Source organism: Pelobates fuscus, chromosome 9 (assembly GCF_036172605.1).
Source record: "Pelobates fuscus isolate aPelFus1 chromosome 9, aPelFus1.pri, whole genome shotgun sequence".
Taxonomy (NCBI): domain Eukaryota; kingdom Metazoa; phylum Chordata; class Amphibia; order Anura; family Pelobatidae; genus Pelobates; species Pelobates fuscus.
In genome coordinates this window covers 85,228,394-85,245,355 of record NC_086325.1, presented here as the reverse complement: position 1 = coordinate 85,245,355, position 16,962 = coordinate 85,228,394, and the positions used below count along the sequence as shown (strand labels likewise).

The window sequence follows — 16,962 nt, the reverse complement described above, 5'->3', positions numbered from 1 at the left end:
TTATGCACAGAGTTGTTTGATAGGTATACATTATTGCTGAATAGTTTCAAGGTGTACTAAAGTATCTTTTTCCTAGGGACTGATGGTGCTTGCGCTTGTGAAGGAGGCAGTCGTAGCAAAGGATTCCCAGGACCACCTGGATCCCGAGGACAACCAGGGAATAATGGCTTTCCTGGCCTCGATGGCCCAAAAGGTGATTCAGGCCGAAGAGGTTCTGAGGGACCAGCAGGTCTGCCTGTAAGTGACTTTGCAATTATACTTTTATACATCTGTGTATGTATCCTGTATCTCTAGTACTCAGCATTGATCCAGTATATAAAAGGACTTTTATGACCATTATAGTAAAAGGTTTAAAACATATTTACATATTAAGTGTATAGACAATGAGCCAAAATAATTTGAACTCCATAACTTTGTTAAATTCTAGAGCAATACATTTTATTAAAATTAGTACAGAAATATGTGTCGGAAAAAAATTACATCAAATAGATAGTGTTAATTAAAAAAAAAAAATTAAAAAGTAAAAACGTACTATCTTGGTGTTATCTTTGATCTTGGTCTCACCTTCGTGCCTCATGTCCAGTATGTCACTAATGTCGATTCCACCTCAAAAACATTGCTCGCGTCTACCCTTTTCTTACACAAGATGCTGCCAAGGAGCTTGTTCATGCTCTAGTAATTTTTTGCATTAATTGATTGATTTTGTATTTATTACTGCCTCACTACAGTTTGTGATTCATGCTGCTGCCAGGCTGAACTTTCTCTCCCGTCGCTCCTCTCATAAATCGCCCCTCTGTCGATCCTTACACTGACTTCCTGTTTCTTATAGGAGTCTATTCAAAATACTAACCCTTACCTTTAAAGCTCCAGACACCTCTAGCTCCTGGTACATTTCTTCATTGAATCGTAGGTATGCCACTTCCCATTCTCTCCACTCTGCTGGTGACCTTCTACTGTATGCTGCTTGCACCCTTGCGGCTAAATCGCGCTTGCTGGACTTTTTGCTGACAGCTCCTTTTCTTTGGAACAACCTGCCTACCCCATAAGACTCTCCCCTAGTTTTCAATGCTTTAAGAAGTCCATCAAAACCCAAAGTAACTTCTATTTTACAAACCTGTCTCTTATTCTCTCCTAAAGGGTCAAACTCCACTCTTACCTCCAGTTCTGCTACTTTTCCTCCTTGTTTGTTTGCTGTCCCTTGATGCCCTATTGTGTTTTTATACCCTACCTTCTCTAGACTGTAAGCTCGTTTGAGCAAGGTCCTCATCAACATAATGTTCCTATTACATTTTGTAATTGTCTCATTTATTGTTAAAATCACCCCTTTTATGATATTATAAATCGCTGCAGAATAATTTGCCGCAATATAAATACCAGTCATAATATTAACCCGAAGATCCTGAGAGACTGTATAATATATAGCGTCTACTTAATGCTGTTTAAAAAGTCTTATTAGAGTCAGTCTTGTAATCAGTGTTGTCCCAAAAAAAAAAAAAAAAAAAAAAATTGCATAGTTCAGTGGTGGAGCTTTGCAGCCATTGCAGCTGGTCAACATTCTTCACAGGTTTCTCCTAATCTGGTGAATGCACTGAATATCAGCTATTTGCAGCAGAATCTGCTTCTACGTGGTGTTGTATTTCAAAGGCAACCTTACCTGGATTCCCTTCCCTCAGTGTGCCAAATTTTGCTCTGGGGCATTTACATTCCCTCTGCCCTATCATGGCAACAGAGGGTTGTAGTCAATAAAGTATATTCGAAGCAAGGTCTAGTTACCAGTGGAGTACCTCAGGGATCTGTACCTGGACCCATTCTCTTTAATATTTTTATTAGTGATATTGCAGAAAGTCTTCATGGTGAGGTATGTCTTTGCTCTGATGATACTAAAATTTGCAACAGGGTTGATGTTCCAGGAGGGATAAGCCAAATGGCAAATTATTTAGGTAAATTGGAAAAATGGTCAGAGTTGTGGCAGCTGACATTTAATGTGGATAAGTGCAAAATAATGCATCTTGTCGTAAAAACCCAAGGGCAGAGTATAGAATATTTGATACCCTACTAACTTCAACATCTGAGGAAAGGGACTTAGGAGTAAATATTTCAGATTACTTAAAGGTAGGCAAACAATGTAATAGAGCAGCAGGAAATGCTGGCAGAATGCTTGGTTGTACAGGGAGATGCTTTAGCAGTAGAAAGAGAGAAGTGCTCATGCCATTGTACAGAACGAGGGTGAGACCTCTCTTCGAGTATTGTACGCAGTATTGGAGACCATATCGTCAGAAGGAAATTGATACTTGGAAAGAGTTCAGAGAAGGGCTACTAAATTGGTTCATGAATTGCAGGAAAAAACGTACCAGGAAAGGTTAAAGGATCTTAACATGTATAGCTTGGAGAAAAGACGAGACAGGGGGATATGATAGAAACATTTAAATACATAAAGTGAATCAACACAGTTTCTATGTATCATGGCCTACCCACCATGCAGGCCTGCAGCTTTCATAATGCCTGGTAGTATGATTCTCACTGAAGTACTCCGGGGAGAGACCTGAACAAGCTCTACTGTACTGACAACTGTCAACCATATGGTTACATCCTAATTGTGGCCACGGCCCAGCACCTGCTCCCTCGGGATAATTCTGGTGGTTCTCACACTCCATCAGATGGAATTATGGTCACCATAAACACACAGTCTCCTTTAACTGCAAATACAGTTGTAATCCACTTGATTCATATTTCTCATTGGATACATGCCTGGCCATTGTGCGCCTTCTGTTCTCCATATTGTGGCCTGAGTCACCCTTGTCCCCCTAGCTCACTCTGTGCTTCAAGCCCTGCCTCTGGGGTGACGGGACTAACAATGGACCTGTGGTTGGCCATCTGGTGCCTACCTGGACTAGCTGGGTGGTTGCCACAGAGTAGTGCCTGGTGAGGGCTTTGGTGGTGCCCCGGAGTTGATTCTATCTGCCTGTAAGGAGTATAAGAGGCTGGTGCCACCTGAGACCTGCATAAATGCTTGCCTAGCTGTGCTAGAAGGTGACCTGACTGAATTCCCAGTGGGAAGAAAACTTGGTGTCTTCTGTTCTCCAAAGAGAACTATTGTTTGTCAACCAGGCTGCTATGGGTTATCCCACATTTTGTATGAATAGATGGAAAGACTCTCTATAGTCCTTGAATATAGTGAAGACACAGAATGTGAAAATCTCTCTAAAAGCCAAGTGAAGTATATATATACACTGCTCAAAAAAATAAAGGGAACACATCCTAGATCTGAATGAATTAAATATTATTCTGAAATACTTTGTTCTTTACATAGTTGAATATGCTGACAACAAAATCACACAAAAATAAAAAAATGGAAATCAAATTTTTCAACCCATGGAGGTCTGGATTTGGAGTCACACTCAAAATTAAAGTGGAAAAGCACACTACAGGCTGATCCAACTTTGATGTAATGTCCTTAAAACAAGTCAAAATGAGGCTCAGTAGTGTGTGTGGCCTCCACGTGCCTGTATGACCTCCCTACAACGCCTGTGCATGCTCCAGATGAGGTGGCGGACGGTCTCCTGGGGGATCTTCTCCCAGACCTGGACTAAAGCATCTGCCAACTCCTGGACAGTCTGTGGTGCAATGTGACGTTGGTGGATGAAGCGAGACATGATGTTCCAGATGTGCTCAATTGGATTCAGGTCTGGGGAACGGGCGGGCCAGTCCAAAGCATCAATGCCTTTGTCTTGCAGGAACTGCTGATTCCAGCCACATGAGGTTTAGCATTGTCTTGCATTAGGAGGAACCCATGGCCAACTGCACCAGCATATGGTCTCACAAGGGATCTGAGGATCTTATCTCGGAACCTAATGGCAGTCAGGCTACCTCTGGCGAGCACATGGAGGGCTGTGCGGCCCCCCAAAGAAATGCCACCCCACACCATTACTGACCTACTGCCAAACCGGTCATGCTGGAGGATGTTGCAGGCAGCAGAACGTTCTCCACGGCGTCTCCAGACTCTGTCACGTCTGTCACATGTGCTCAGTTTGAACCTGCTTTCATCTGTGAAGAGCACAGGGCGCCAGTGGTGAATTTGCCAATCTTGGTGTTCTCTGGCAAATGCCAAACGTCCTGCACAGTGTTGGGCTGTAAGCACAACCCCCACCTGTGGATGTCTGGCCCTCATACCAACCTCATGGAATCTGTTTCTGACCGTTTGAGCAGACACATGCACATTTGTGGCCTGCTGGAGGTCATTTTGCAGGGCTCTGGCAGTACTCAGAGGTAGCGGTCCTGCTGCTGGGTTGTTGCACTCCTACTGCCTCCTCCACGTCTCCTGATGTACTGGCCTGTCTTCTGGTAGCGCCTCCATGCTCTGGACACTACGCTGACAGACACAGCAAACCTTCTTGCCACAGCTCGTATTGATGTGCCATCCTGGAGGAGCTGCACTACCTGAGCGACTTGTGTGGGTTGTAGACTCCGTCTCATGCTACCACTTGAGTGAAAGCACCGCCAGCATTCAAAAGTGACCAAAACATCAGCCAGGAAGCATAGGAACTGAGAAGTGGTCTGTGGTCACCACCTGCAGAACCACTCCTTTATAGGGGGTGTCTTGCTAATTGCCTATAATTTCCACCTGTTGTCTATCCCATTTGCACAACAGCATGTGAAATTTATTGTTGCTCAGTGTTGCTTCCTAAGTGGACAGTTTGATTTCACAGAAGTGTGATTGACTTGGAGTTACATTGTGTTGTTTAAGTGTTCCCTTTATTTTTTTGAGCAGTGTATATATTGATATACTGGGAATTCAGTCAGGTCACCTTCTAGCACAGCTATAATTTATGCAACAACCATAGCTAAAAAACAAACATTGCTTGTGAGTGTATAACTAACACAGAACTATGCTGATTTTGTGTTCAATAAGGTTTTATTGTATATATAGATAGATATATCATTAAGTAATACTGTACATATTAACACATTTAAGTTGTGAAATGAAGAATAAACTGTGCAAAGCTTGTTTCAAGTTAATCTGCACACTCAAAATACCAAAATCATTTCTACTAAAATGAAACGTTTCTTAGGGTTCCAGTGGACGGCCCGGTTCTCCTGGAGTTAAAGGAGAGAAAGGTGATTCATTTTATCCAAATGATAGAGGTCCCCGTGGAGACTCAGGTGATCCGGGGCCCAGAGGTTCTGCAGGCCGTAATGGGAGCCCGGGAAGGGATGGTCTTTCAGGACAACCAGGACGTGCAGGACAACCTGTAAGTTGGAGTTTTCATATGATTGATTATTTTCTTGGAATTTTAGAGCTGTTTATTTACTAATGTATGATTTAATGCTTTTGTTAATCTATTTTTTCCAGTAACAACCCCTATTTTATCTCAGGTCTATTTATGGCCTTGATTTAATTTGTTTGCATCAGAAATTATTTCAATCTCTAAGAAAAATATTTCAAGAGATTTATCTTCAAAAATTCCCATATAATTTAATAGTAACATCTATACATAGATCACTAGATTCGAATAATTGCTGATGCTGATTCAAACAAATGAGGACTTTAATCTATACCTAATGTTTGATGCTCTGGAAAGTCTCTGACTTTTCATTTCAGTCTCCTATCGATTGGCCACACTCTCTACAATTTATGTCCTCAAGAGCCGATAGGGATTTTAAAAGTGTATATAATCACTAAATGCTAATTAAAGGTTGTCAGATTTGTAGAAACATATTTTGAAGCATGCTAACATAATCATCCTGGTAAAACGGATATAATGGTTTTCCACCTACATCTATCTATTGAGGGGGCCATCAAGCTGTTTTATCAACACTGGCCAGAGTTGTATTTTATGACTTTTCTCTTTAAACTATACAACATCCTTGCTAAAATCATTGGTGTTGCTGGTCATAAATAATAAAATATTTTCTCACTGCAGGGTGATGGTGGGTTTGGCCTTCCTGGTGAGAAAGGTTTTCCAGGGCAGCCTGGCCAAAAGGGACGTCGTGGGGATAGTGGGCCTCCAGGTGTTGGATTTCAAGGTTCCCCAGGGCCCCGTGGACTTCCTGGTGACCCAGGTCAAGCAGGACTTCCAGGACAATCAGGTCTTCCAGGAGAGCCAGGTATATGTTACAGTCCATAATTGTTATGATTTCTGTTTTAAAATACTTGCAGGACCTGGTGTTACAACATTGAAGCAGGTGAAATGCACTGTGGCATATATAATCTGAAAATAAAGTATTTGAAATATTCCAGTAACTAATTGGAAGCAGGCTCAAAATATATCCCTCTTGGTCTGAATGCACACTCTAACAGTATTTTTGACAATCCTGTCCTACTTTAGATTTGTGATGAAAAAAAAGGAACCTAAGACTGCTGTCAGAAAGTGTGACCTATGTGTAATGAGCAGCCAATGTAATTAATTTGATGCTTGCATTGTAGATTTTTGTTTTTGTTTGCATAAATACGTAAATAACTGTAAATGTGCAAAATTGAGTAATCAATATTTTGTTTGTGTGTTTTTTTTGTTTGTTTGTTTGTTTTATAGTTGTAATCCATTGATTCTACAATATTAGCATTACTTTAGGTTTCAAAGCGTACAATTTTCATTCCCAGTTGGCATTTAATCATAATTTATTTCCCTTTCTCCGTATCCTTATATCAACTTTCCCCTTATCTAACCTTTACTCATACCCATATTTCACTTTCACCATATCTGTAACTGCCATTGGTGCTACTGTTTCAATGTTTGGAACATCAGTGTTTGGTACATAGATATACTGGCACACATTCCACTGGACCGGTCTCAAATGGCCACCCTTGTACCAGGTGGCAGCTGGTGAATTTTTTAGTTGGTGGGATGCCAGACTCCACCAACAGAATTCAACCACCTCTCTGGAAACCACTCCTTCAGATATATTGGACTCATTAGAAAGTGTACTACTTACAGACTATCTGATCAAAACTAGTCTTTACTGAGATTCGAAGACTTTTAAACTCTAAGGGCATACAAAGCATTTCTGAATGGCTCTCTGATCGGACAAATTTTAAAAACGACCTAAATTCTACACTTGTTTAATTGCTGTCAACAGCTTATCCAGACAGTCATCATTCATTATCAGTGAGTACGTTTGTACTGTAGTGATAGAATGAGAAGGGTATTTATAGCACTGCAGTGCTATATGATGTATGTTTATCATATATACTAGAAGTTTGCAAGGTAACTCTTTCTTTCTGAAAGATAAATATAAATATTGGTGTTATTAAATATCATTTAAAGGTAGGAAAGAATTGAGCCTACTTTTAATGATACATGGCTCTGTATACGAAGTTCAGTTGATTTTAGACTTAAGGGCATTGAAAGTCCTCTGTAATAGAAAAGCTAATGTAGCAGTATAAAAAACTTCATAAAGCTGTAAAATCTATTTCAGATTGAATTCTTTATACTTTCTTTTCATGCTTAGATAATCTTTAAATATATTTAAAGCTGTGATTTGCTTTTGGTATAAACCAATTCCAATATTCAAGAAAATATATTGTTAATTGTTTGTCACTTTTACTGTGGGATTCTCAAATATTTATATGGCACTTTCAAAATAACATTTCTTTATAAACATGTGATGCATTATCTTCTGCCTGAATTCTCCTTTTTTATTTATTTAATGTTTAAAAATTATTTAGGAGACTTGTATCTTTTATTTATATCGTACAATAAACATAACAGAAACAGAACATAATGAACATTTTTATGTAATAAAGTAAGAGAACATCGCCCCCGGTTATCTGATATCATAGTTAACAACATGAAAGCCTAATAGAAGTCTGATCATAAAGGTTTTCATCAACCTTCACTATGACCTCCTGTAAAGAGGGAACCTCAACTCTGAGCCTATTTATGTAATACTGAGATTTTTCTTTACAGGAGGATTATTTTAGTAAACAACATTTTCTTCTAGACTGCACACATTGTGCTCAATAAAATGAATAAAGAGGTTTTCTAAAAACCATAACAACCATTGTCTACTGTAGAGATTATGGTGCTAGCAGTATAATGGTGTCATCCTACAGTTCCGTGTCAAACCTTTTTTAAGTAGCTTGACACAAGCCAAAGATCCCCCAGGCTTGAAACTGACATTGCTAATGCTTAAGTGTTGGGTCATGAGAGCCAGGGACATCATTGGCTTGTGTCAAACTGCATGAAAACAGTTTGACAGAAAACTGGGGGCCGTGCTAGAAAGCTGCATGAACCATAACTCCTACAACAGACTGTTACTTTTAGAATGTGTTAAGACTGTCCTTTTAAGCATTTATTAATTTTCTCAACATTTCTATCCCTTAGTTTAATTTGTTAGTCAACATAGAGATTATTTTTAGGAATTAAATTTTTAAATAATTTTTACATGCCTACACGTTTTTATAAGAAACAGGGCAAGGTCATTAGCCTCACCCTCCTAAAATCCAGAAGACTTATCACTATACTAGTCATTTTTCATATGATTATATTCTTATAGGAATGAATTATGGATTTGTTTTGAAGAGAACCAGTGTAACATGTGATTGTAATTTTTCATCTCAACTTAATGACGAAGATGTCCTTACCTTAGACAGTGAATATATATGTCTGTTTCCCTGAAAATAAGAAATCCCATGAAAATAAGTCCTAGCTTATTTTTGGGGGATGCTCGTAATATAAGCCCTACCCCGAAAATAAGCCCTAGTCGCCAATCGCTAGTTCGCTAACATATGTTTGGGGAATTTTCCTCCCGAACATAGATTTGCGGATTCCATTTGCAAGTAAGCTAATCTATGTTTGGGGAAGTTTCCCCGAACATAGATTTGCGGGATTCCATGCACTATTGAATTTGTCTATGGTCGGGGGAATTCGCCCAAAAGTAGACCTGCTTTCTAGCGCATGCTTGAAACAGTTTTTCCCCGAAATAAGACATCCCCCGAAAATAAGCCCTAGTGTGTTTTTTTTTTGGGGGGGGGGGGGATTATTATTATTTTGGGGGAAACATGGTATTTGAAATATTGAAAAATAAGTATTCTACGTGGTAATCATTTACTCAGAAATTACTGAAAATCAATGTTTGATAAATGTGCATCATCACTGACTATTTACAAAGTTTTGACTATCCTCATGCATTCTAACTCTAATTTGCCATTCTTGGAAAAAAATTGTTAGAGGTATGATAATATAGGTAGGGATTTCTTCATGTAGCCATTCGATGGATAAAGAATTGAGTAACTTAAAAAAATCTTTAGTTCAACAATTGTATGATAAATTGATAGTTTAAATGCCAGTCACTTTCTTACTAGTCTAATCTAATCAGATTTCATTTCTCATTTCAGCATGTTTTTTTTTTCTGCTCATGCACAGGGATTACCTGGGTTTCTCTATTTTTCTGGAACTTGCATTAATTTTCATTGTAAAAAAAAATATTAATGAATATATTGCTTTTCTGCTTTTGCTTATTTAATACGTTATTTTCAACTGTCTGCTTTTTTGCATAAATAACATGTCCAAACAGCCGAATATATTCACTCTGATGATGCATTATATAAGGGAGGGTTTAAAAGTTTGTAGTCAGTTTTTTACATCGAATCTCAGGATTGACGTAACAGGAGCTTTGTAACTATTAATAAGTACAGGTCTACAGAGCCCCAGTGTTCTTCAATTTTGGAATAGTATCCAAAGTGTAATAGTGTAGTCAACATTGGCCCTTAAGGGGTTAATTAAACTACAGTCACATTCTAACTACACTACAATCACGCTCAACCTACACTACCATGTGTGTACCTCTTCGTGGAACACCTCTCTCCAACACTTTTTGATCACTGCATATGCACACCATGCTCAGAGATAAAACAGCCATTGACTTGGAATATTTCGTACTTCTTTTGTCCTGGAATGTTAACTTTCTCATATAACACTTACCTGTACAATTATCCTTTTATTTATTTTTTTAAATGTCCACAATTTTATTTTTACTGTGCTTAACACAGAGCAGTGATAATAAAGAAATCATCGGACATTAAAATTTGTTTGTTTAGGTTTTTGTTTAGGTTTTTTTTTTAGTTGTTCTTATATTTTTGTTACTGCCATCATCATTCTAAAATTGTGAATATATTCGTGCTGCAGAAAGCCCTCTCTGTCTTATGATTGCTCTGAGCTGTGTTTAACCTGTCCTCCTTTGCTTAACTGGTATAGGTGACTGCTGCTGCGGGGCCAAAGTTGGTAATGGAGACTTAGTCACAGAGGGAGGTGAGATTAGAGAACCTGCAGGTCAAATATTCGAGTGACTATGAGATCTGTGTGATCTCCCGTCTCTATTTTTTATTTTATTTTATTTTTTAAATACTGGATTTTCATGCATGTTCGCCTTCGGTTATTGTATACATCAAAACAGTCATAGGAAATATGTGATTCAGTAGCGGGCAACCTTTGACCCAAAAGTAGGATTTGTTACTTTTGTGATTTCTATCAAATATTACATTACTCCGGGTCACATTGGAACTCCAAATTTACATCACTGTGTGTGAGAATTATTTAAATTATTTATTTGTTAAGTATGCCTTTTCTAAAATTACACAGGACAGTGTTCTGTAATTATTAAAAAAAAAAAAAAAACAAACATATTAAACATATAGATGAAAATGGTTGCCTCCTACTGTTTTAAGTGCTAAGCCTTAAGGCTGTCGTCTAAGAAACACTTGATCCATCGTACATGTGCTAACAGTACCGGACCTATTACTTTATAATGCATCCTGTCATACGGCTTCTAACACTAAGTAAGTTAATGGTATGTTTGAAGGTATGCTAGGCCTTCATTTCTCATTGGAATGGCTAACAGAATAGATCTGACACAGTAAGTTCTGAAATGGAATATGTTCGTATGTGACAACTTCTGCTATTTAAATACCAGGACCAAGACTGTCCTTTGGAGGGGACAAAATTTGCATCTGCTTCAAGTTTATGGCGACTGGAAAGCATGCTATAGATTTTTCTGCTTTGGAAAATTATTTTCTTACATCTCAAAGGGATCACACATTTTGGGATTTACAGTGACCAAAATACCCCAGATGACAATCCAAATGTAAAAAGTAAAATATGATCTGCTTGCAGCAAAAGTTTATAAAACGAAAATTAAGTAGAACTCGAGTCCCTTACACTGTATCAATGATGATAAAAGTTCCTATATACAAATGTGTCCATTAAACGGTTTATATTGATTCACAGAAATTGCTCAATGTTATAGCACTTCCAGTTGTGAAAAATTCAATTATTAAAGTACATGCATCCACAATAAGACTTCCAGATAATGAATCCCTAGTACATAAAAGCGTAGGGGAAATAATTGAATGCAGCAATATCTATAAAAATCTATAAAAACAGAAGAGAGAAATACATAGTGCTCTCTGTAACAATACCACATTAATAGAGTTTTAAAAACACTAAGATAGAATATCAGGGAATTTAGCCCCTGGATTACCCCAATTCAATGTCCAGGCCAGCATACACGTTGGACAATCTCATAGTCTATCTCCCAGGGTCCGGCATGGTTCCAGTACTTGCTGCCGGACTGCATTCCACTTTGTGTTCTCAATTCAATCTCCTGACCGAAGCAGTAACATTATGCACATTTTGTGAATAAAGGTTCACTTCCTCAGAATGAGTAGAGCAGTCAGTAGCAGTTGTTGTAGCTCCTGCCCTTGACTTGTACCTGGCCAACCCGGTCCCCACTGCACCCCAGAGAAGCCACCCACACTGCTAGATATACACGGAGCTGCAGAAGAAGCCTCCCCCTCATACAAAGAATACAAACAGCCTACACACAAACACACACAGTCCCCACAACACCACTAATAATCCACATATATGCACACAATTCCACAAATAGCCACATGCAACACACCGAACTGCCCCACACATACCCACATCACAAATCCTGGGCTGTCTTAACGCATAGGCACATTGGGCAGTTGCCCGGGGGCACCATAAGAATATGGTCCTCATAGACCTGCCAGCTTTTCAGCATATTATTCCAGGAGATTTATTTAGAATCTTCAAACCATCTTTATTAAAATGTTTAGGTGGACTAATCAGCTGTTATCGGTACATGCAATCTTGCTGTTGTGAATACATATCTTGACCTTGACAAAAACAACGTACACGTACTAATTGTACATAAGCAAGACAAAATCAACACTCACCATTTTTGGAAGCTGTAAAGCTATAATAAAGTTTTTCTAATATTTTAACAGTCTGTGTCAGGTGCCTGCTACCTACTAAACGTTTGTATAGATTAATATCTGCATTATGGCATTTTTTTTCATGTTTAAACATTGATTTTGTTGAAGGTACCAATAAATATAAGCTTAATTTTATCTATAATTTCCATTTTCATTCCTGTGAGTGGTTGTGTTGGCAGGACCCCAGAGCATTGCTTTGCCCAGGGGCCTAAAATGCTGTTAAGATGGACTTGCACAAAACACACGATGTGACATTTCATCCAGACACACAATTCCACAAGGAGCCCCCATATGCAGCCCACATTTATAGGTATCATACCACAATACCACAAACTACTCATGAATGTATACAATACAACAGCCCAAATACACACAAATAAAACATTACAAAGCAACTGCAGCACCCATAAATAACACAAGCAGAATACGGCAACTTGCACACCTCAATTTAAAAAAATAGGATCAGCACACTGCACGCCAAGGGAATTCAGAATTTTTTAATATTTTTTTTTTGTTTTATGTACTTTTGCTGCATGAAGATCATATATATATTTTTACTATTATCTATATTTGAAGATTCTATTGTTGAACTAATTACTAGCTCTGGGTTTCACCCTTAGTATTTTGTTCACTGGTATTTACATATAGGGTTTTTATGGTATCCCTATGTACCAGCTTCAGAACAGTAATTAGTAGATGACCCTATTCCCTGGTTTAATTTGGTTCTAGAGGCTACTCTCTATTTCCATTCTTCTATCGTACATGTTTGTGATTGCTAGGGGCCACGTGCCATCCTTAGGACAGCCCTGGCCAGGAGTATATGTTCTGATCTCCATTATAAATAGAACTAATAATCTTGATTCAAAAGTTATATTGTGTGATTCCATTTGGAAGGTGCACTTATACTTGGCATAATCAACAAAATAAATGTTGCCAGCTGATTACAATGGAAGAAATTGTTTGTAACAACTTATTGTTGTTGTTGTTTTTTTTTCTAATATAAATTAATAAACTACTTAAAAAAATAACATGTATCACAAAAAATAAAAAATATTTTATAAGGTGATCAAATTAATGCACGTAAATTCATATATATGATTTTTGCTAAAAAATAATGAGCTGAGTAGAAGTGCATCTTTATTTCATATACAATGACAGCATGTTCAAAGAGATATGCAGCTGCCTTCAGTATTGGCTTATAAATTGGAATATGTCATGATGTCATTGCTATTACCTTCATGCCACCATTGTATCATCAATACCATATGCTCATTTAATTGGTAATGCTTTTGCCAACATTGGAAGTGTTATCACAGAAATGATTTTGTTGCACAATTGCATCATCAAACCCATTTTCACATTTTTTTTCATAGCATCACAGCCATAAGCAACATGTCGCCGCTTTATGCTACGACCATCCAATGCATGAAATTTGCCACATTTGTGACTCTTGAACGTGGCCAGGTTAAGTCAACTCTATGTTTTTGCTAAAGTGGGTGACTGATTTGTGTTATTTTTAGGGATGACTTTGCCTTGTGTAATTGCTGGAGATACAGGACCTCCAGGTGTCCGCGGACCAGCTGGAACTCCGGGTAAGGAGAAAATTTCCCAAAAGAAATGATAAAGAAACATTTTCACCATGTATTAAAAAAAAAAATTAAGAATTAAGAGAAATTACGCCAAACAGTGATTACTAATAATTATACTTCCAATGTATGTGTGTGATTTTATTATATATATATATATATATATATAATTAAAATTTAAAATTTTAGAGGACCAAGTAAACAAAAAAAATAACAATGCAGAAAGACTGTTTACTGCTGACGAGTCCTGAACAATTCGTTATTTTTTTATATATCTAGTGTAACGGACCGTTTCACTTACAAGAGGATAAAACCCAGTTTAGGCGATATCCCCCTTTCCAGATGCACAGGCAGCTACTGCAAACACCACTCTCCCGACTGGAGACACACGAACACTGGATCCGAGAAACCTTTTAAATTCTCCCAAGCATATGAATGCTGTAGACCATTGAATAGGAACCATACGAATAGGCTTGTACTCCTAGCAGTCAACTGGAACAGCATGCAATAAATCCTTCCCCCCAATAATGAGACGACACATCAGTTTGAGGGTAAAACAGGAACTGAGGACTGGCTCATCCAGCCTGGCTTTTATTTCCACTCACACATACAGGCCACACCCAGGGGGAGGCATAAAAGAACCAATGACATAGATGTTACCTCCCACACATCCCCTCCCCTTAGTGTGACACATAATCCCATTATGCATACAGTGTAAAATATACTTTTACACAACTTTCATAACTTTAAAACCATACATCACATTCACATAAAAATACATATCCACAATCAATCCATTCAGGGGAACAACATATTAAAAAATGGCATGAATCCGACCAGGGGTTCAAAAGTTACTAAAAGTATCTTTTGTTCCTTTCTGGCTGGCAGAAAAACATCCCCACAATGCACCCTGGTTTCCTCCCTTCTGCCCTGGAGTTAATTGGAGAAGTAATCCAATTATCCAGGACTAAAGGCAGACTCCATTAACCACATGGTTGCAAAACGACATAAAACACTTTAAAATACATAAAGTCACATTTACACATAACACACAGACATTTCACCTATCCCCAGATAGCTGGGATCTGCACGCACAAAACTACCGAATAGCGCGCAGATCATACTCACACAGTACAATTGCCATGGAGCCAAAGTCTTTCCCATAGTCTTTCATTATATGAATAGGCTCCATGGTATGGCTATCTGGGGTATCACATTCCCATAAAGTCTGGTCCATAGTCCAAAGGCAAGAGGCGGGCAATCAGCCCCCTCCAAGGACACGTGGCGAGGTCGGTTTCGCCACATCTAGTATATAATCAGGGCTCAACATTTTTAATTCATATTTACTATTCAGGTCTAAAAGGTGCTCGCAGACGCGAACAGCATTTTGTTTTCGATTCAAGTCATGCTCACCATATTAGTATTTGTGTGAATTCAGGTAGTTTTTGTTGAAAGTGTCAATGTGGGGTGGCAAATTGAGTATTTGTAAGTGTGAAACTTTTATCTTAATCAAAATTAATTGAGACAATTAACATGTATTTGTTATCTTTATCACAGTGTGAATGGTCAGAGTGTTTGTATGTGTGTATATGAAAGTGGGGAGTATTTGTGTGGAGGATCAGTGAGTATGCATATGTGTGCACTTGCATAGATGGTAAGTTTGCTGTGTGTACTTTTGCATCCATTGAGGCAAACTTGAGGCATCTCATTGTATTGGTAATGCAAAATAATAAAAACATATTGGCTACAGATGTGGTTCTGTGTTCATTCATATGTTCCAGTGTATATAAATTCAGATGTTTTTTTTCTAAACTGAAGATTTATGTAATGTATGGCCTGAATTATTTGTTATATAGGTCGTAAAGGTGATAGAGGGTTCCCAGGAATCAATGGACAACGAGGGTTTGATGGTACCAAGGGGCAACCAGGTAGCCCAGGTTTTGGTGGAATACCAGGACCACCAGGTATGTCTCATAATTTTCTACTCTTTGAATTACCAAAGAAGTAGCCATTTTCTTTCTAAAGAACCCATGGATTTGTTTTATTTCAGGATTTTCTGGTCCTCGTGGCGAGGAAGGTCCTCCAGGATATCCTGGCTTGGATGGACCTGATGGATTTCCTGGAAAAATGGGAATTCCTGGGTCACCTGGTTTGAAAGGAATTCGTGGTGAAGTGTTGGGAGCTGCTCCAGGAGCTCCAGGTGAACCTGGACGTCGTGGAATCGTAGGAGACAAGGGGATCCCTGGAGATTCTGGTTTCCCAGGGCAAAAAGGTACATAGCTGCAATTTAATTTACCTCATGAAGTTTCGGTATATTATGTCTTTATTTTGGAAATGTATCCTATGAAATGCTTCCATATCTCTTTTCCCCTTTTGCCAGAATTGGCGATTTTGGGAATATTCCTGAACATCCCACCTGCCAGCTCTAAACTCTAGCTGCGACTGCCAGGAAAATGATCCTGCACTATAGGATTCAGAGTACCTCTCCACCAATCACCTTATTTCTTAAAAAAATGCTCTCCGTATAAATTGGTTTAAAACCCATAATCATCAAGAACGGTTGACAAAGTGTTTCTTCAAGACATGGCAGCCATTTGTTAACTCCCTACACCCCCAAATAAAACAAATTATCCATAATACTTTTCAATGTATACAAATTGGTATTTGCAGCAAATTCAATTGAAAAACATCCAATCACTCCTATTTAAAATACAAATTCCAACCGCAGCTCCAGCCACTAATTCCCTTCCAGGGCACTTCTTTTTATTCTTATAGGGGTTTTGTTTACTATTTACTCATTCTTTCCCCCTGCCTTATAGAATGAATAGTTGTATAGAGTATAAAAAGGTTTCAAATTTACTCCTGTAGCTACAGGCCATTGATTTTGTTCTAAGTTATGCTTATTTAATGTTATTCGTTTATTCATACTTGATTGTTACATTGTTGGTTGTTATTGTGCAAGATGGTACCATTCAGAATCAGTAACATGATGTGTTGATATTTTTCATATCTTCTTGACTGGACTGCCTTTTCCCTTGTCTGCTCAACCCAATGAAAATTACTAACTAAAAAAAGTTTTTTAAAAAAAAATGTAAAACTAGAATTGTCCATCCATAATAACTGTGAAGCAGTTTTGTCTAC

General features: G+C 38.3%; 1 protein-coding gene across 2 annotated transcripts in view; it reads left to right on the top strand.

The window, feature by feature from the left end:
• The window catches only part of COL4A6 (collagen type IV alpha 6 chain), a 252,067-nt gene that overhangs the window by 202,532 nt on the left and 32,573 nt on the right, over window positions 1-16,962 (top strand). Inside the window, exons 22-28 of one of the 2 annotated variants that reach the window (XM_063432130.1) lie at window positions 77-237; window positions 5,070-5,249; window positions 5,922-6,105; window positions 10,194-10,247; window positions 13,756-13,827; window positions 15,678-15,785; window positions 15,872-16,093. In XM_063432130.1, the coding sequence (XP_063288200.1) occupies window positions 77-237; window positions 5,070-5,249; window positions 5,922-6,105; window positions 10,194-10,247; window positions 13,756-13,827; window positions 15,678-15,785; window positions 15,872-16,093 (981 nt within the window). The remainder of the gene's footprint in view (window positions 1-76; window positions 238-5,069; window positions 5,250-5,921; window positions 6,106-10,193; window positions 10,248-13,755; window positions 13,828-15,677; window positions 15,786-15,871; window positions 16,094-16,962) is intronic. The other variant, XM_063432131.1, reaches the window with a different exon arrangement.